This window comes from Bos javanicus, chromosome 9, assembly GCF_032452875.1.
Source record: "Bos javanicus breed banteng chromosome 9, ARS-OSU_banteng_1.0, whole genome shotgun sequence".
NCBI classification, from domain to species: Eukaryota; Metazoa; Chordata; class Mammalia; order Artiodactyla; family Bovidae; genus Bos; species Bos javanicus.
The window spans coordinates 62274750-62295990 of NC_083876.1; the positions used below are offsets into that span (position 1 = coordinate 62274750).

Consider the following 21241-nt stretch of genomic DNA (forward strand, 5'->3'; position numbering starts at 1 on the left):
AAGGCCTCCCCATCATTAAGGATTAGTTACTTTTTTTTTAACAGAAGCCAATGACTATGTAAAACTTAAATATATATATATAGGTAAATAAAACATGATTAGTAGAATAATATGTGCCATGATACTTAGTTCTGGCATTTATTTCTCTTCTTTCCAGAGTACTTATCACTTTCGTGTCTAGAATTACATGCATGGGGTGCAGGGTGAGCTCAAGAAAACTAAATGAAAGTACGTAAAAGTGACTAAACTTAAGCAACTTATTCCTTTCAATTAATTCCCTGCTCACTGAAAGCTGGTAAAACAAGCAAATTTTAGGATTAAAATGCATCAGCTGTCCAAGAACACAGCATTTTCTTATTTATCATCTTGACAGAACTAAGCGTTATTTTTCTCATTAGAGAGAAATTTTAGCTGAAGATGATTCCTAGGCTTGACTTCTCACATGGCAGCTACCTAGAGAACAGCAAACCATGGCTTTCTCCTAGCTCCCTGGGTGGAAGGAGTGCTAATCTTCTTGTCTCTCTCAGCCCTTTAGCCTCCATACTGCTACCCTAGCATTTATATCAGGAGTCAGACATGACTGAGCGACTTCTCTTTATTTTTTCACTTTCATGCATTGGAGAAGGCAATGGCACCCCACTCCAGTACTCTTGCCTGGAAAATTCCATGGACGGAGGAGCCTGGTAGGCTGCAGTCCATGGGGTCACTAAGAGTCAGATACGACTGAGTGACTTCACTTTCACTTTTCACTTTCATGTATTGGAGAAGGAAATGGCAACCCACTCCAGTGTTCTTGCCTGGAGAATCCCAGGGACGGGAGAGCCTGGTGGGCTGCCGTCTATGGGGTCGCACAGAGTCGGACACGACTGAAGCGACTTAGCAGCAGCAGCAATCTTAGATACGGTGCTGGGACAGGCATAAAAACTACTAATTGGAAAAGGCTGTTAATATTCTCCTGCCACCAAAACATTTCCTCATAGAAAGCAAGATAATTTTTCACTACTTACTAAAAAAATAATCTTTTCAGTATATCAAAAACTAGTTTATTTTATTATCAGATAAAAATTATGCAAATATGATATGAGGCCAAAATCTAAATTCTCCTTAATATTTGACTTCAAACAAAATTTCAGGCACAAGAAAGAGTAAAAATTTTATCTATTATGGTGAATTTGAAAGTTCTGTTTAAGACATGTCTGATAGCTCAATTTCTCATGAAATAGAGTTTCATAAATTAAAGATTAAAGTTAAAAAAATAAAGAAAGCTTGATTACTAAAGCAAAACTTTGGGACAAAACACTGTAAAAATATATCCAGCCACTGTTCCTGCTGTTTCATTTAAATCCTATAGCTGTTTACCATAATAAACTGCCTGATTTAATTTCATTTAAACCTATACACTAAAATGAACTTTCAATGAGGAATCTAAATGATTTAACCAGGCAGAAGAAAAATTATTAATCTGTTTAATGAACAAGTAAATAAAACCTTAGCATTCTAAAAGAAACTTCAAAGATTATTTGTTAAACTTCTATTATAGGCTTTGAAAGCTATTGGGACATCAGAAGTTTGAATTAATGGGAGCTTGATAAAGCTTGTTCTGTTTAAACTTAGAAGAACCTAATTGCTAGCTATGAGAGCATACTTTCCAGGCATTGTACACAGCTGCACTGTACAAACTGCTCAAGGGACAGACTACTCAGAAATGAGAAAATGCACAGAATCTTGACTCTTTCATCAACTATATGTGGCCTTCTAATGTCTCACCTTAGTTTGAACTTCTTAATAAATCTTCTACAAATGTACATGATGGAGTTAGCTAAATTTTTAGATTTAAGTACATTCAAAAAACTCATTCCTAAAGTTTATGAAATACAAAGCTGGTATACAATTTTAAAGCAGTTATCTATGAAACTAAGGGTCCATAATCTTAAGGGAGTTGAAGTGAATTTTTCTGTTTGCCTTTTTTTTTTTTTTTTTTACATCTTAAGTCCAATCAGAAGACCACTGAGATGAATCATTTGTTTAGGCTGGCATTTACTAGCTTCTACACTTAAGAAAACAAGGTAAAGGGAGACAATAAATGATGTTTTCTTCTAGGGAGTTGTCTATGTCAGTGGTTCTCAAAGAATGGCCTCCAGACCAGCAGCATCAGCACTGCCTGGGACCCTTCTAGAAATGCAAATTCTTGGGGCAGAGCACAGGGCTACACAATCAGAAACTCTGGAGATGGAGCCTAGATACCTGCATTTTACAAGTGCTCCGAGTGATTCTGATATATGCTAAGGTCTCGAGCAGTCACTTAGTTCATCAGAGTAGACAGCCCGTAGATTTTTAGGGCAGAAACAATCTTGATATAAAGAATATAAATTTCACTAGATTACACTTTGAGATCTATGTCTCAGAAATATAAATGTAGAAAATGAGCACAAAACTAATAGGAGGTAAGTCTATACAACTATATACTCTATATGACTATATAACAGAGTATTATATACACTTTGTATATATGTTATAGAATATATAAAACAGTATATTTAATTTATATCTTTATTTTTATCATGGTAAAAAATCAATAGTAACTATTTCTGATTTACATTTATAAAAGTTTTATTGTTCTATTTGTTTTAAACTCACTCTCATTTGCTGAATAGACTTTGATTAACACTAACGCTATGGAGAAATCATTACTAGGGATTATCTAAATTCAGAGACAAGGATATTAAGGCTTAAACAGGGTAAGTGATTTCCTTAAGTACACAAGGCTACTGAGCAGCTGGAGTTCAAACACAAGATTTCCGAGATGAATCATCCCCTGTATCATGCAGTACTATATTATTGATTATCATCTGGCATTTCTTTCCAATTTTTTTTATTGTAGAAAAATACATATAAAATTATCACGAATTTTAAACCTAAACTATAAAAAGATAAAAAGAAAAGCATTATAATAAGAATAAAATATTAAAAGATATTTTTGGTCTAAACTAGAAAAACCAACACATTAATTTTTCAGAGATAACTTCTGTTCCTTGAATTCAGCAAGTAGCCAACATAAAATTTTTTCAGGTTAAAGGTGCAAATCTTTGTTGCTTCTTCATATTTCTTACTACGTAAGTCCCAAGAAAATACACCTCTAAATGATTAAATATGCAATCCGAAAATGAATATGGCAAAGATGATAACAAACAGGTCTGAAAGCTGAGCACAGTATAAATAAATGCTTAGAAAATACACAAAGTTACTGAAAAGCAAAGTTAATATTAGACTATAATGAACAGGTTCAAAGTTGGGAAAGGAGTATGCCAAGGCTGTTTACTGCCACCCTGCTTATTTAACTTACAGGCAGAGTACATCATGTAAAATGCAGGGTTGGATAAATCACAAGCTGGAATTAGGAATGCCAGGAGAAATATCAACAACCTCAGATATGCAGATGATACCACTCTAATCAAGAGAGTGAAAAAGCTGGCTTAAAACTCAACATTCAAAAAACGAAGATCATGGCATCCGGTCTCATCACTTCATGGCAAATAGATGGGGAAAAAGTGGAAACAGTGACAGATTTTATTTTCCTGGGCTCCAAAATCACTGTGGATGGTGAATGCAGCCATGAAATTAAAAGATGCTTGCTCCTTGGAAGGAAAGCTATGACAAACCTGAACAGCATATTAAAAAGCAGAGATATAATTTTTGCCAACAAAAGGTCCGTGTAGTTGAAGCTATGGTTTTTCCAGAAGTCATGTATGGACATAAGAACTGGATCATAAAGAACGCTGAATGCTGAAGAACTGATGCTTTCAAATTATGCTGCTGGAGAAGACTCTTGAAAGTCCCTTGGACAGCAAGGAGATCAAAGGAAATTAACTCTGAATATTCATTGGAAGGACTGATGCTCAAGCTGAAGCTCCAGTCCTTTGGCCACCTGATGTGAAGAACTGACTCACTGGAAAAGACCAATATGCAGGGAAAGATTGAGGGCAGGAGGAGAAGGGGCAACAGAGGATGAGATGGTTGGATGGCATCAGTGACTCAATGGACATGAGTCTGAGCAAACTCAGGGAGACAGTGAAGGACAGGGAAGCCTGGAGTGCTGCAGTCCATGAGATAGCAGAGAGTCAGACATTACTGAGCCATTGAACACAGCAAATTTCTGCAACAGGCCAGCCTAGACATTCTCTCCTTCTGTCATCTCAATGGTTAAAGGTACTCTTTAAAAATCTCTTCTTGACCTCTGAAAGTACACTCCTGACAGAAACTTCTAGCTGGAAATACACTTGGAAACTCACTGACTCAATAGAGCTAAGTCATCTAATCTCAAAAAACTCAGTAACATGCACACATCCTTTCCCACTGGTTCTTAAATTTCCTCTATATTGAAATAACCTACTTTAGTGTCTGAAGACTTCCTATACTGCTCTGAAAAGATTACAGACTTTATTAAAATGATTATTAAATCCAATCTAGAAGTGATTTTATATTATGGCCTAGTATGGATTCTGCATCAGAAATAATGTTTGATAAAAGCCATTTTGCATTGTAATTACATATGTAAACTATAGCTGAACAACATCAAAAAGAAGCCATTCTCAATATTTTTTGAGAGTTTTTTAAAAGGAGGTAAATTAGTCTTTACCTATATATAACACATGCCCTCCAGGAACTACTATTCTTTTATTCAAAATTTAATACATAGGGAGCCCAACCTGGTACTTTGTGACAACCTAGATGGGTGGAGTGGCAGGGGAGGGAGGCTTAAGAGGGAAGGGATATATTAATACATATAATTATGACTGATTCACATTGATGTATGGCAGAGACCACCATAACATTATAAAGCAATTATCCTCCAATTAAAAAAACTTTGAAAATAGTTTGTATCAGTAAAACCCACAGAGTGCTAGGGCTTAACTTCAATCTCATCTTAATTTTACTACAATTTTCTAATAAACATTTTCCTTAAAAAGGTATAAAGAGTCTGAAAATAAGTGTGACATCACACATTCTAATTGTAAGGGACTTGTTAAATACATGAAGGTACATTCATTCAATAAAATATGATGCCACTCTTATAGCTATGTGTAAAAGAATAAAATTAGAACATTCTATAACACTAAATATAAAAATAAGCTCAAAATGAATTAAAGACCTAAATATAAGACTGAAAACCACAAAACTCTTAGAAGAAAACAGGCAGAACACTCTGACATAAATCGTAGTAGTATTTGCTTGGCTCTGTCTCCTAAGGCAAAGGAAACAAAAACAAAAAAATAAACAAATGGGACCTAAATTAAACTTAAAGCTTTTGCAAAGCAAAGAAAACCAACAAGACGAAAAGACAACTTACTGAATGGGAATCAATATTTACAAATGATACTACTGATAAGGGATTAATATCCAACATATATAAACAGTTCATACAACTCAACTTCAAAAAAAGACAAACAACCTGATTAAAAAATGGGCAGAACTGAAGAGTCATTTTTCCAAAGAGTAAATGCAGACAGCCAACAGTCACATGAAGATTCTCAACACTAATCAACCAGGAAATGCAAATCAAAACCACAATGAGATAGCACCTCACACCTATTGGAATGGCTATCATCAACAGGAACACAAATGACAAATGCTGGCAAGGATGTGGAGGAAAGGACACTCTCGTACAGTGTTGAGGGGAATGTATATTGGTTCAGACAATGTGGAAAACAGTATGGAGGTTTCTCAGGAAGCTAAAAACAGAACTACTATATGACCTAGCAATTCCACTTCTTGATATGTATCTGAAAAAAATCCCAAACTACTAATTTGAAATGATACATGCACTCAATGTTTAACCTAAGTGTCCATCAACAGATGAATAGATAAAAGAAGATGTGGGACTACATATACAGTAGAATACTACTCAGCCACAAAAAACGATGAAACTTTTACCATTTGCAACATGGATGCACTTACAGGGTATTATGCTAAGGGAAATACGTCAGACAAATACTACATATCACTTATACGTAGAATCTAAAAAATAAACTAGTGAATGTTACAAAAAAGAAACAGACTCACAGATATGGTTACCAGTAGAGAGAAGGAAGGGTTAGGGGAATGTGATTAAGAGGTGCAAACTACAACGTATAAAATAAATAAGCTACAAGGATATATTGTACAACAGGGAATATGGCCAATATTTTACAACTGTAAGTGGAGTGTAGCCTTTAAAAATTATAAATCACTGTAAGATGTACACCTGAAACTTATGTATCATCAACTATATCACAATAAAGAAAGTTAATCTAAAAAATAATACAATGCCACTCTTTAGTAGTGATATAAAATGATTTCCAAGATTAAGAAAACAAAATACAAAATAGTGTATGTATTTATCTTCTGTAAGACAGGGGAATAAACCTTCAAAATATATATAATTACTTGTTACTTGTATATGTGGAAAATATCTAAAGACTAATACATAAGAAACTAGCAACACTGGCTATATCCAGGGAGGGTAAGTGGGTAGTAGAGGACTAAGGTGGGAGGGAGCCTTTTCACTGTATATTATCTTTATCTTTGAATTATGTACCATGTCCAAGTATTACTTATTTAAGAAAGAAAACAACTCCCTCTTTTGATATTCCCCATGCTGTATAGTTAACTCATAATTTTCTAAGCTCATTACGTCTTTCCTGGCACTTATATTATCAATATGTAATGATTTTTTTTTCCAAATCAAATTAGTATCCACTTAGCAGTGGGGCCCTAAGTTGAATGGCTTCTATTTCTGACAGCCCTTATAAGAACATTAAAATGAGACCACCTACAGATTCCAAAACCACTAAGTGGAAAAGAAAGTTGAGATCTGCAAGTGTTTCCAAAACAGACCACAGGAGAAACCTCATGTTCTAGCTTTTCCTTCTTGATTAAAAAAAAAAAAAAAAGGTCTTCCTCTAGAACTGAGGTTTTACATCAACTTTAACAATCACATTTCTATAGGATTATCAAGATCTAATACTTCACTATGCAAAGCATGTTAGAGTGTATAGTTATTTAAAAATAAACTCGGTAAATTTTTTGTGCATATTCTTCTTCATGAAGGGAAAAAAAAAGAATAAAACAGCAACAAATATATCCATATTCCTACCTTCAAAAATTTGTCACTGGTCAACAGTGCAACTTGCTTTTCTGAAGACTGCTTTTCCACATACCTAAAATTTTTACCACCGTATACACAAAAACAGAGAATGAAAAATTTAAATACTTGAATAGCATACAGAAATGAAGAACTACCTAGATTGGTGGCCACATTCTTTTATTTCTTTTCAAAAATAAATCCAAGTCATGGTCAAGTCCTTAAATCAGGTTCATTTCTTAGTCTAGGGGTCTAATATTAAACGAAGGTCATAATCTCCACAAACAGGAAATGTTACTTATAAAAAGTAACTAACAATACTGAAAATTATGCCCTCCTGCAAAAATATTTTCCTTTATGCCAAATGTCTCAATTAAAAACAAAAGTATTTTGCTCTAAATAAAAAAGTTCTTTTTCCTTTACCCACTTCAAAATTAACTGGCTCTGAGATCCCTTATTTTGCCCCAACTCTTTTACAGGATATACTAAATATGTACTTCTCTTTTTACCTTCTAAATGATGGAAGACGTCGGATGTTTTCACATTGATTAGCTGACAAAAAACGTATTCTTCTCTTGGCTTCTGGGAGATTACAGCACAGAACACTGAGCGGCTGGGAATAGAAATGTTCTAATAGAGAAAGCTGAAAGAAAAGTAAAGATTAAATATATTTGCTGTATTTGACAGTAAATCTCTTGCCCCATGTCTGCTCAATATCAAGGTTTTTTTTTTTAAACAGCTAAAGTATTTATGGCACTAATATATTTAATAATGTCACAATAAAAGTACAAACAATGCATAACTGGCTATATACCTAGAGTATTTTAGGGCTCCAATTTTGCAGACAAGGTCAGAAAATTGTAATCTCTGAAGTATAAACTGAAAGAAACGACCATAAGTGGATAGATCAGCTATCTGCAGAAGCTACTCATTTACAGTAACAATAGTTGTGATGGAGGTGTGACGGTGGTGTGATCTAACAGTCTAACAGATGCTCAAATATTCCTAAGAAAATACCAACCTAAAATCAGTATAAAAACTGGTCTGCTAAATAAACAAAAATGCTACAATAGCAGAACTTTGCTTACTGATTAAAAAAATAAATAAATAACGAAAAATGAGGCATGTCCAAAGAAAGTGTATCTTTTAAAACTCAGTTTTGTCATGGAGGAAAAGACGGCACATATTTGGTAGATATGTATAGTCCAGTAACTAGAGTTCTGTGGTCTCTCCAGTACAAGGGGGACTGATTTTCCAGCTTCTACCATAACTCGTAAGATGTATTTTACAAGACTACGCACATGTTAAAAACTCCTGACTCTAAGCAAGCTTCTCATGACCAGTTTGGTTTTTCTAGGTACCTTGTACGAAAGAGAGAGCTCCCTAAATAGTGAAGAAAACAAATTCTGGTCACTGGAAAACAGTAGTCCCCACCACAAATTAATAAATTAACATGCTAGCCTATATATTAGTCTTAAGGTGTTTGAGCTTGACCTTTCATGCATAAACCGATAATGAATTTTTGAGCCTGTAGAGCTGAAGACCAAATATCCAAGACTAAAGCAAATCCTCCAAAACAATCCACTCTACAGGAGGTATAGGGCTATAAAGCAAAGGGGCAGCCTAAGTTGGAAACAAGTACAAAATAGAAAGAGACTGTTCATGCCAAGTACTACGTTATCGTTCCACATACTAACATAGTCTTCTTCCTTGCTTATATAGTTATGTTAATGTGATTATATTTATTTCAATGTTAACACTACTTTTTAAACATGAGAAAAGTAAAAACCAAACACAATATAGGACTTGCTGGGGAGGAGGGCTGGAACTAAGTCACCTGAGTTGGAGGACAGCTGTAGATAAAACAAGAACCCAGTAACACTCAGCTATTTAGTTCAAGTGTGTTGTCAATATTTGGGTCGATTAACAAGCTGGTTACATCTACCTAATGAGGGAAGGACTTAAACATATAGTGATTATATGCCCTATTGCACCTTCTACAGAAATAAAGACTTACACATAGTATCTCCCACTGATGACTAAAATTTACATTCAAAGAACTATATTTTAAACATTCAAAACATGAAAACCATGGCATCCAGTCCCATCATTTCAAGGCAAACAGATGGGGAAACAGTGAAAACAGTGACAGACTTTATTTTCTTGGGCTCCAAAATCACTGCAGATGGTGACTGCAGACACTTGCTCCTTGGAAGAAAAGCTATGACAAACCTAGACAGCATACTAAAAAGCAGAGACATTACTTGTTGACAAAGGTCCATATAGTCAAGCTTATGGTTTTTTCAGGAGTCAGGTATGGAGGTGAGAGCTGGACCACAAAGAAGGCTGAGCGCTTAAGAACTGATGCTTTTGAATTGTGCTGGAGAAGACTCTTGAGAGTCCCTAGATCAAACCAGTCAATACTAAAGGAAATCAATCCTGAATTTCATTGGAAGGACTGATGCTGAAGCTCCAATACTTTGGCCACCTGATGCAAAGAGCTGACTCACTAGAAAAGACCCTGATGCTGGGAAAGATTGAAAGCAGGAGAAGGAGACTACAGAGGACGAGATGGTTGGATGGCATAACCAATTCCATGGACATGAGGTCTGAGCAAGCTCCAGGAGATGGTGAAGGACAGGGAGACCTGGCGTGCTGCAGTCCATGGGGTCACAAAGAGTAAAACACGACTGAGCAATGGAACAACTGATGATTAGGAAAACTGGACAAATGGGGTATTGAGATTCTGCTGTCTGATCCTGGCCAAGCTACTTAATCTAAGTCTCTTTCTCAAGTGCAAAACTGGAGATGATAATACGTATCAATGGAGCAATGTTAATACTTAATACAGTACCTAACATAAATAATAACATAAATAATCAGGAACCTAAAAAATCATCTAATCAGATCCCTTCATGTTACAGATGAGAAAACTGAGACCCAGAAAGATTAAGTAACCTGGTTAATATTTTAATTATTAACAAATAATCTTTATTCACACTCATTTATTTCTATTTTTGGCTGCGTTGGGTCTTCACTGCTACACAGACTTTCCCTAGTTGCAGTGAGTGGGGCTATTCTCTAGTTGTCATGTGCAGGCGTCTCACTACAGCGGCTTCTCCTGTTGCAAACACAGGCACTAGGCACACAGGTTTCAGTAGTTGCAGCATGGGGGCTTAATGCTCTCGTGGCATCTTCCCCAACCAGGGACCAAATTCGTGTCCCTAGCATTGGCAGGTGGGTTCTCAACCACTGGACCACCAGGAAAGCCCTAATATGGATTTTTTTTTCCACCCACTTTCTCAATTGTATGTGCGCATACAGTTTATCGGAGAAGGCAATGGCACCCCACTCCAGTACTTTTGCCTGGAAAATCCCATGGACGGAGGAGCCTGGTAGGCTGCAGTCCATGGGGTCGATAGAATCAGACAGGACTGAGCAACTTCACTTTCACTTTCATGCATTGGAGAAAGAAATGGCAACCCACTCCAGTGTTCTTGCCTGGAGAATCCCAGGGACGGGGAAGCCTGGTGGGCTGCCGTCTATGGGGTCGCACAGAGTTGGACACGACTGAAGCGACTTAGCAGCAGCAGCAGCATACAGTTTATATTTCCTTTTCCTTTGACTTCAGTGAAATATTCTCCTGTTGGCTTTCCTTACTGTTCCTAGTCTCCTTTTCTGTTGCTCACTCTTATAGTAAGCTTGCCTTAGGGGTCTGCTCTTAGTCCTTTCCTCACTCTTCTAGGTGATACTTCATTTCTATGACACAGCTTCAACCACCTACCTTTCAATGATAAATCCTAAGTGTTCTAGTCCAGATCTTTCTCTTGGGTACAAATTTTTATATCCAAAGTGCCCTTAATTTACCATACATAGAAAGAAACATCCTTTTCTGACAAACGGGTTCTTGGCTTTATTTTAACACATACACTTAATAAAGGGTACCGAACTCCAAACCATCTGCTAAGCTAGAACCTGTGTGTATGTAAGATGCTCCTCTCCTACATATCCCATCAGCCACAAGATTCTGTCTCATCTTCGAATCTGTCTCCTTCTCCCTAGTCTCACCATCACTACCTTAGTATAGCCCTTCTCCTAACTTGTCTAGACTACTATGTTATGCTTAGTTGTGTCCAACTCTTTGCAAACCATGGACTGTAGCCTGCCAGGCTCCTCTGTCCACGCGATTCTCCAGGCAATAATTACTGGAGTGGGTAAACATTTCCTTCTCCAGGAGATCTTTCTAACCCAGGGATCAAAACCTGGGTCTCCTGCATTGCACGTGAGTTCTTTACCATCAGAGCCACCAGGGAAGTAGTACCCCTCCAACGGAGCTCTCTCCGTCTACTGTCACCTTTCCAACTTTGACCCAGCAAGCTCCTGTTCCTTAGGATACACTTCTGTTCTCTATGGAATCCCCAAGCATGTTTCTCTAGTAGCACTGACTACTCAAGAGCTGCAGTTCTACTTTTCTGCCTCCTTCAGTAAAGAATAAGCAATTTGAAGACAGAGATTTCTTTGTCCTCTGTATCTTCAGGGCTTAGCCCAGTGCTTGACTTAGATTCTCCATAAACACTTATGAAGTAAATAAACGAATGAAATGAAATGAATGAGAGAAGTAAAATTAGAAAGTTGTTGTATCTCAATTTCACCACTTCCCTGGTGGCTAAACTGGTAAAGAATCCACCTGCAATGCAGGAGACCTGGGTTCGATCCCTGGGTTGGGAAGATGCCCTGGAGAGGGGAAAGGCTACCCACTCCAGTATTCTGGTCTGGAGAATTCCATGGACTCTGGAGTCCATAGGGTTGGAAAGAGCTGGAGACGACTGAGCAACTTTTTAAATGGACTGGAATGGGTCAATTTAACTCAGATGACCATTATATCTACTATTGTAGACAGGAATCCCTAAGAAGAAATGGAGTAGCCATCACGGTCAACAAGAGAGTCCGAAATGCAGAACTGGGATTCAATCTCAAGAACGACAGAATGATCTCTGTTCGTTTCCAAGGCAAACCATTTAATATCAGGGTGATCCAACCTATGCCCCAACCAGTAACGCTGAAGAACCTGAAGTTGAACGGTTCTATGAAGACCTACAAGACCTTTTAGAACTAACACCCAAAAAAGATGTCCTTTTCATTATAGGGGACTGGAACGCAAAAGTAGGAAGTCAAGAAACACCTGCAGTAACAGGCAAATTTGGCCTTGGAATATGGAATGAAGCAGGGCAAAGGCTAATAGAGTTTTGCCAAGAGAATGCACTGGTCATAGCAAACATCCTCTTCCAACACCACAAGAGAAGACTCTACACATGGACATCACGAGATGGTCAACACAGAAATCAGATTGATTATATTCTTTGCAGCCAAAGATGGAGAAGCTCTATACAGTCAGCAAAAACAAGACTGGGAGCTGACTGTGGCTCAGATCATGAACTCCTTATTGCCAAATTCAGACTGAAATTGAAGAAAGTCGGGAAAACCAATAGACCATTCAGGTATGACCTAAATCAAACCCCTTATGATTATAGAGTGGAAGTGAGAAATAGATTTAAGGGACTAGATCTGATAGATAGAATGCCTGAACTATGGACAGAGGTTTGTGACACTGTACAGGAGACAGGGATCAAGACCATTCCCATGGAAAAGAAATGCAAAAAAGCAAAATGGCTGTCTGGGGAGGCCTTACAAATAGCTGTGAAAAGAAAAGAAGCGAAAAGCAAAGGAAAGATATAAGCATCTGAATGCAGAGTTCCAAAGAATAGCAAGGAGAGATAAGAAAGCCTTCCTCAGCAATCAATGCAGAGAAATAGAGGAAAACAACAGAATGGCAAAGACCAGAGATCGCTTCAAGAAAATTAGAGATACCAAGGGAACATTTCATGCAAAGATGGGCTTGATAAAGGACAGAAATGGTATGGACCTAACAGAAGCAGAAGATATTAAGAAGAGGTGGCAAGAATACAAAGAACTGTACAAAAAAGAGCTTCACGACCCAGATAATCATGATGGTGTGATCACTCACCTAGAGCCAGATATCTTGGAATGTGAAGTCAAGTGGGCCTTAGAAAGCATCACTACGAACAAAGCTAGTGGAGGTCATGGAATTCCAGTTGAGCTATTTCAAATCCTGAAAGCTGATGCTGTGAAAGTGCTGCACTCAATATGCCTGCAAATTTGGAAAACTCAGCAGTGGCCACAGGACTGGAAAAGGTCAGTTTTCATTCCAACCCCAAAGAATGGCAACGCCAAAGAATGCTCAAACTACCGCACAATTGCACTCATCTCACACGCTAGTAAATGCTCAAAATTCTCCAAGCCAGGCTTCAGCAATATGTGAACTGTGAACTTCCAGATGTTCAAGCTGGTTTTAGAAAGGGCAGAGGAACCAGAGATCAAATTGCCAACATCCGCTGGATCACTGAAAAAGAGAGTTCCAGAAAAACATCTCTTTCTGCTTTATTGACTATGCCAAAGCCTTTGACTGTGTGGATCAAACTGTGGAAAATTCTTCAAGAGATGGGAATACCAGACCACCTGATCTGCCTCTTGAGAAACCTGTATGCAGGTCAGGAAGCAACAGTTAGAACTGTGCATGGAACAACAGACTGGTTCCAAATAGAAAAAGGAGTATGTCAAGGCTGTATACTGTCACCCTGCTTATTTAACTTATGTGCAGGGTACATCATGAGAAACACTGGGCTGGAAGAAGCACAAGCTGGAATCAAGATTGCAGGGAGAAATCTCAATAACCTCAGATATGCAGATGACACCACCATTATGGCAGAAAGTGAAGAGGAACTAAAAAGCCTCTTGATGAAAGTGAAAGAGGAGAGTGAAAAAGTTGGCTTAAAGCTCAACATTCAGAAAACTTACGATCATGGCATCTGGTTCCACCACTTCATGGGAAATAGATGGGGAAACAGTGGAAACAGTGTCAGACTTTATTTTTGGGGCTCCAAAACCACTGCAGATGTTGATTGCAGCCATGAAATTAAAAGACGCTTACTCCTTGGAAGGAAAGTTATGACCAACCTAGATAGCATATTCAAAAGCAGAGAGATATTACTTTGCCAACAAAGGTCCGTCTAGTCAAGTCTATGGTTTTTCCAGTGATCATGTATGGATGTGAGAGTTGGACTGTGAAGAAAGCTGAGTGCTGAAGAATTGATGCTTTTGAATGTGGTGCTGGAGAAGACTCTTGAGAGTCCCTTGGACTCCAAGGAGATCTAACCAGTCCATCTAAAGGAGACCAGTCCTGGGTGTTCATTGGAAGGACTGATGCTAAAGCTGAAACTCCAATACTTTGGCCACCTCATGCGAAGAGTTGACTCATTGGAAAAGACCCTGATGCTTGGAGGGATTGGGGGCAGGAGGAGAAGGGGACGACAGAGGATGAGATGGCTGGATGGCATCACTGACTTGATGGACATGAGTTTGAGTAAACTCCGGGAGTTGGTGATGAACAGAGAGGCCTGGAGTGCTATGATTCATGGGGTCGCAAAGAGTCAGACACGACTGAGCGACTGAACTGAACTTAACTGAGCGACTTTTACTTTCTTTTCACTGCTAAGGTAAATAATATTTTCTTGCTTTAAAATACTCTTTTTACAAAGTCAAAGTTGAAAAAACAAGACACATATTTGCCATAAGAGCTAATACTCTTATGTAATAAAACACTATTGTGTTTAATGTAAAAGAAGAATACATAAGAGAAAAGAAATAATTTGTAATCTTCGGGCACTACATGAACATGAAATATCCTACTGTACTCTTGGGCTAAAGATTACTAATACATAGGTTTTAATGAACTTGACAAATAGCATGGGTTCACAATTACACTTTGTTAAGGTATTTTAGGTAATTGCCAAGAGAAGGAAGTATTATTAACTTTGAAATTACTGGGAATGGGGTCCGTTTTTAGATTAGGTGTTATTTAGATCAGGTTCATTAATTTTCTTCTGCCAAGTTATGAAACCTTAGTGAAAATGCATTCACAGTATACAGGAATAAATAAAATGAACACAAACACATATGCAGGGCACTGCAAGCTACAGTCTATAGCCAATTTTTATATGACTCAGGAACTATGACAGAGAAGGCAATGGCACCCCACTCCAGTACTCTTGCCTGGAAAATTCTATGGACAGAGGAGCCTGGTAGGCTGCAGTCCATAGGGTTGTTAGGAGTCAGACAAGACTGAGTGAGTTCACTTTCACCTTTTCACTTTCACGCATTGGAGAAGGAAATGGCAATCCACTCTAGTACTCTTGTCTGGAGAATCCCAGGCACGGGGGAGCCTGGTGGGCTGCCGTCTATGGGGGTTGCAGAGAGTCAGACACGACTGAAGCAACTTAGCAGCAGCAGCAGCAGGAACTATGAATCATTTTTTATACCTTAAAAGGATTGTTTTAAAAATGTATTTATTTGACTATGTGGGGTCTCAGTTGTGGCATGTGGAATCTTCTTTGTACCATGCGGGATCTTCCGTTGAGATGCATGGACTCTCCAGTTGCAGCACACTGGCTCTCTACAGTGTGTGGGCTTAGTTGCTCCAGGTGGGATCTAAGTTCCCCAACCAGGGATAAAACCCACATCTGCACTGCAAGGCAGATTCTTAACCGCTGGACTATCAGGGAAGTCCCAATATGGTTATGTTTAAAAAATAAGACATTCAACAGAGACCACATGTATCATGCAAAGCCAAAGATATTTAATATATAGCCCTTTAAAGAAAAACTTTGATGACCCTTTATATATATCATTTCTCAGGTAGAAAAGCCCATTAGTGCTCATCAGATTCTCAAAAAGTTAAGTCCTCCCCTCCTCCCCCACCAAATGGTTAAGAATCACTGGAAAGGAGAAAGGTCTTTTCAAGTTTTAATATTTGAATTAACATATTTTCTATATTTTGATGCAAGATAGCAAAGGATTCATTGAACACAGAATAATATAACTTGAATTTACTTATCCAGATCTTGTCATTTAAAATGTCTAATTATCACATTCAAAAGTCAGTCTGAAATAACACACAAATTTATTTAGAATCAGCTTGTGAACTTTCAAACCTACTAGTGTCTTCTTACCTGAAGTCCTTTTATAAAATTTTGAATTGAGAAATCATGATATAAAAAGATGTTGGTCAGAATCTGCAACACTTTTTCACTTAGCTTAAATGGAAACTGAGTTGTAAGAAGAAGCTGAAAGAGAGAAAAGGAAGGCAGGACATACTCCCTGTTAGTCTTGACTCATCATAAACATCAAGTAAATAATGAGGCAAAAAATAATACTATAACACAGTACCTATGAAAGCTATACCAGTAGCTAGATTTTTTGTAGGACAAATATCAACCAAAACTTTAAAATAATTTATAAAACAGTAACAACAACACAAGTAGCTATTCATTCTACATCTTCAAATCAAAGATGTTCATCATCCTTCATTCGATTCCTAATTTGTAAAAGTTCTATTAAATTCTATCAAAAAATATCATCTATACAATCTCTTTTCTCCCATCAGAAGTCACTGAAGAAGCTGTAGGCTGTGGCAATTTTTATTATTTGATAAGATTTCTTTTTCATCTATGCACAGTAATGAAGAGTAACGCATTATGTACTATTGAATGAGAAACCTAAAATTAAGAGGTGTCTATTTAAAAAATATTAAATTGGTAAATTTGTATCACTCAGCTAATTTTCAGTGGCTACACTGAAGATTTAAAATCTGAAAATGAAGTCATACTAGGCTTTTGGTAAATTTGTATCACTCAGCTAATTTTCAGTGGCTACACTGAAGATTTAAAATCTGAAAATGAAGTCATACTAGGCTTTTCAAACTGAAGCAGAGTTACAGAAGGCCAACTGAATTTGGTCACAACTAAGCAACTTTAAATACTGTAGCTGGAAAAATTTCCAGCTGTCAATGGATACCACCTTTAAAGGGAAAAAATGTCAAAGTGATTATTAAATAAGTGGAATGTCATTATTTGTTTAAATTACACAGCAGTACAAAGCACATCTTCAAGGAGCTGAGTTCAGCAACAATTCACAGAAGGTCAATACTAAAGTAGAGTATTTCCACTTAGGTAGAAACACAGAGCTAAGGTCTGGGAATACCTTAGTACTTACTTTTTGTCATGAGCAGCATGACAGGAAAGAGTCCATAAAAACTCCAAATCATTTAACATAAAATGTAGTGTCAAAACATTGCTACTGTTACTAGGGAGTCATTAAATTTTGTAAAAATTTATTTAAAAAACCTGTAATTTTCCATTGAGTAATGACTAGTTAATAGGGTTAATAGGTAGGTAGATATAGAAAGATATGATTACTTTTTCCATAAAGCTTATATTTTAAGTGAAAAGGCCAAACTATACATTATAAAATAAATAAAAGTACAAAAATATGTGTAGGAACATATACAATATCATAGTGAGAGATCCAGAAATTTATCACTAACATTTATATTTACAGTCTATTCTTGGAAGTTTTCTTTTCATCCTATTGCACTGGTACAATTTTTTCTTTTTACCTTATCAAGTACTGTAGTCAGGTGCTCCTTACAAGACAAAGACTGGAACAGTTCTATACACAATAGAGATGATACTGCATGAGGAAGCAGCCGATGGATGACAACAGGAGATGTAGCAATTCCAAAAATGAGTATTAGTGGAAATTCATGTAGATGTTGACTGGTTTTCAAAGGAAGTTACAAAAATTCAAAGTCTTTAGCAAATATATTTCAATACATCATATTTTAAAATAAGACAACCTTTGTTTAATGCCTACTTTATAACACAATGCTAAGGAAGATCATTCTAAATAATAAAAAGTGTTAGGTCACTCATTTTCCTCTGTTACAGCAGCACAGAATTAGCTATTTCCCGGACATTTTAGCTCTGAAATCAATCTATTTAATGGATTAGCAATAAGAACATGGTGGTCCAGAAAGACCGAGTGCTTTCCTCTTAGGTTATACAAAATCAGTGTTAAAAGAAGTGTCAGATACTATTCAAACTCTCATCCAAAGTTTGAGCCATACCTACAGTCTTCCTCATGGTTAGACATCTAGCCTAACAGTTCAGTCACACGAAGCTCACTAATTTATGGACATTTCTCCACACTATGTCAATCCCGCCATAATAGCCAAGCTTTAGAAAAATTTTCTTAAAAACATGTAAGATATTTTTAATGGACATAATTTAAAAATGTTACATCCTTTCCCTGCATTCTTAACTCAAACTTATTGAACATGATTTATTCTTAGCATTACCAGTATGAACACAAATGACTTCCACAGACTAAAGCAGCAATATTCCTTAGAGCTACTGCAGATCAGAGCCCTCTGTATTGTGGCGGATGATTTTGTTTGTTCCCTCATAATAGGTACTGCTTCTCAGTATTCTACCGGTATGCAGGTCTACTTTCATAGTATAAAGTACTTGCACTCTATTACTGCTTAAGTTTTTCTTTCTTACTTTCGAGAGTAAAAGCAGTCACAAGTCTGAGTTCCAAAAAGTATAGCTTTTATATCACTATTCTGTACTGTGCATTTTTTCAGCATGTTAAATCTGTTCAATGTCAACATTAAGAGAAGTCTTAAGAATCTGGAAATCTTAGTTTCAAATGGGGGTGGGGAAGGACTATCAAAGTAAGAATTGTATTAATATTAGTAGATTCTCACACAATATAGGTTTAGGCAAATGTAGCCATAACTATTAAGCAAGTTAACATACAGAAGATGCCAATATAAATTACACAAAAAAAATGTACCATGAGAAAAGCATGTCACTGGGTTTTTAAATAGGGTTATTTATTTTAATTTCAAGTCTCACAGGATTGTCTTGAAGTTCAGGTAAGGTCATAAAAGTTGTTTCTCATTAGAAATCCATATAAAATAATGTTATTTTAAAAAAATTTCTTGCTCAGTAGAGACATATGTAACTCAGACCTTCTAAGTGGATAGGCATCAGAAAATAAGACACGAGAAGAATAGCTCAACCTGGAGCAGCTTATCTGTCTAGTGGGCAAGTAAGAAACAGACAACCTTGGGAGAGAAACTACATTTCATTCTGCTTTATCATTCTAATTAAAAACTGGCTAACTTGTCTTTTGAGTCTAATTTTTGGATCAAAAAGCACATGAAAATCTGATAGGTGGTTTTAAACATTCAATTTTATAAACACTTCGAAACCATCCTGGTTTCAATCCATTAGCATCAAAATGAAGATTAAACTGCTATGCATTTTCTCTGCAAAAGGTTGTTTTTTGAGTTAAAAATTATATGTCTTCTTAATAAAAAATTTTGTGAAAAAGCCAAAAGATACACCATCTACCTGCTGATAATTATAAAATCTTGGAGTACTTTTGTGGTGAAGCTTTCCATATCCTTTAGGATAAGCACAACAGGAGGAGACTGCCACTGGCTGGAAGAAGTTCTCTTTTTTCTTGGCATTTTGGGGTCTGTCTTCTTTCGAGCCGTGGTGGAAAGAAAGAGTTAAAAGTAAGCTTTACCACCCAAACAATGCTATAATGCCACAAATTGATATATTGTTCTTCATATTTCACAGGAACATTATTTCTTTTATTTCTCCCACAAAATAAAGAGAAATTCATTCCAACAGTTATTAGCAGAATCATTCTGTGTCTGACATGGGAATAATAACCAAGAAGAAAAAAATTCATAAAATCTATAACTCATATGAAATATTTATATTTTCTTCTATTTGAGAAAATGACAGGAAAAGCATGGGGAGAAGGCAATATTTTCTATAAAATTGATTTTTATGTTCATAGAATGTTATATTTTGCTTTGCTTTAAGGGGAGAACCAGTGTTTCTAATTAAAAACTGTAATAAGTAACACTACTTGCTGTTCCACTACTGTGAAATTTCAAGTTGAAAAACATATTAAATATCATCTGATCCAATCCCAACTTTTAAAGATTTCTGACCTAAATCTCAGGCAGTATCTGATTTCCAGAAACAAACTGTGGATCAAATTAACATATTCTGGTAAGCATTAGAATCAGTTTAATCCCTATATAAAGCAAAACAAACTTCATTTATGATGACTTCAGCAAATACATTCAGCAGAAAATGTCACTTCAGTAACTTTTCCCATACTATCTGGCTACAACAGCATCATAAACTAAGACTGTGGTTTTTATGGTGCAGTTACTCATGAATCATCTAGGTTATTCAGTTTCACCAGAGATGTCATGGTAGAATGAAACTTCTATTTATATTATCTGCCTGTTAAACATACTTCATTTACAGAGCGTTTATTCGTTGAGAACTCCAAACATGGAACACATGAGATTTATACATGTATACATTATGTGTGTGTGTATATATATATATATATATCTGTGTGTGTACCTACTGATGAAAAGTGAAAAAGGAGACTGAAAAAGCTGACTTAAAACTCAACATTCAAAAAACGAAGATCATGGCATCAGGTCCCATAACTTCATGGCAAATAGATGGGGAACAATGAAAAGAGTGAGAGACTTTATTTTTATGGGCTCCAAAATCACTGCAGATGGTGACTGCAGCCATGAAATTAAAAGACACTTGCTCCTTGGAAGAAAAGTTATGACCAACCTAGACAGCATATTAAAAAACAGAGACACTACTTTGCCAATAAAGGTCCGTCTAGTTAAAGCTATGGTTTTTCCAGTGGTCATGTATGGATGTGAGAGTTGGACTGTGAAGAAAGCTGAGCACCAAAGAATTGATGCTTTTGAACTGTGGTGTTGGAGAAGACTCTAGAGAGTCCCTTGGACTGCAAGGAGATCCAACCAGTCCATCTTAAAGGAAATCAGTCCTGAATATTCACTGGAAGGACTGATGCTGAAGCTCAAATGCCAATACTTTGGCCACCTGATGCAAAGAACTAACTCATTGCAAAAGGCCCTGATACTGGGAAAGATTGAGGGCAGGAGGAGAAGGGGACAACGGAGGATGAAATGGTTGGATGACATCACCAACTTCATTGACATGAGTTTAAGCAAGCTCCAGGAGTTAGTGATGGACAGGGAAGCCTGGCGTGCTGCAGTCCATGGAGTCACAAAGAGTTGGACACGACTGAGTGAATGAACTCAACTGAATATACACATAT

At 36.8% G+C, this 21241-nt stretch overlaps 1 protein-coding gene across 7 annotated transcripts in view; it reads right to left on the reverse strand.

The window, feature by feature from the left end:
• Window positions 1-21241, reverse strand: part of ORC3 (origin recognition complex subunit 3) — a 75392-nt gene that overhangs the window by 36842 nt on the left and 17309 nt on the right. For 5 of the 7 annotated variants that reach the window (XM_061427852.1, XM_061427851.1, XM_061427856.1 and 2 more), the window contains exons 7-11: window positions 19456-19589; window positions 17652-17811; window positions 16207-16320; window positions 7630-7763; window positions 7133-7196 (exon numbers count right to left, since the gene is read on the reverse strand). In XM_061427852.1, coding sequence (XP_061283836.1) covers window positions 7133-7196; window positions 7630-7763; window positions 16207-16320; window positions 17652-17811; window positions 19456-19589 — 606 coding nt within the window. The remainder of the gene's footprint in view (window positions 1-7132; window positions 7197-7629; window positions 7764-16206; window positions 16321-17651; window positions 17812-19455; window positions 19590-21241) is intronic. The other 2 variants (XM_061427854.1, XM_061427853.1) reach the window with 1 other exon arrangement.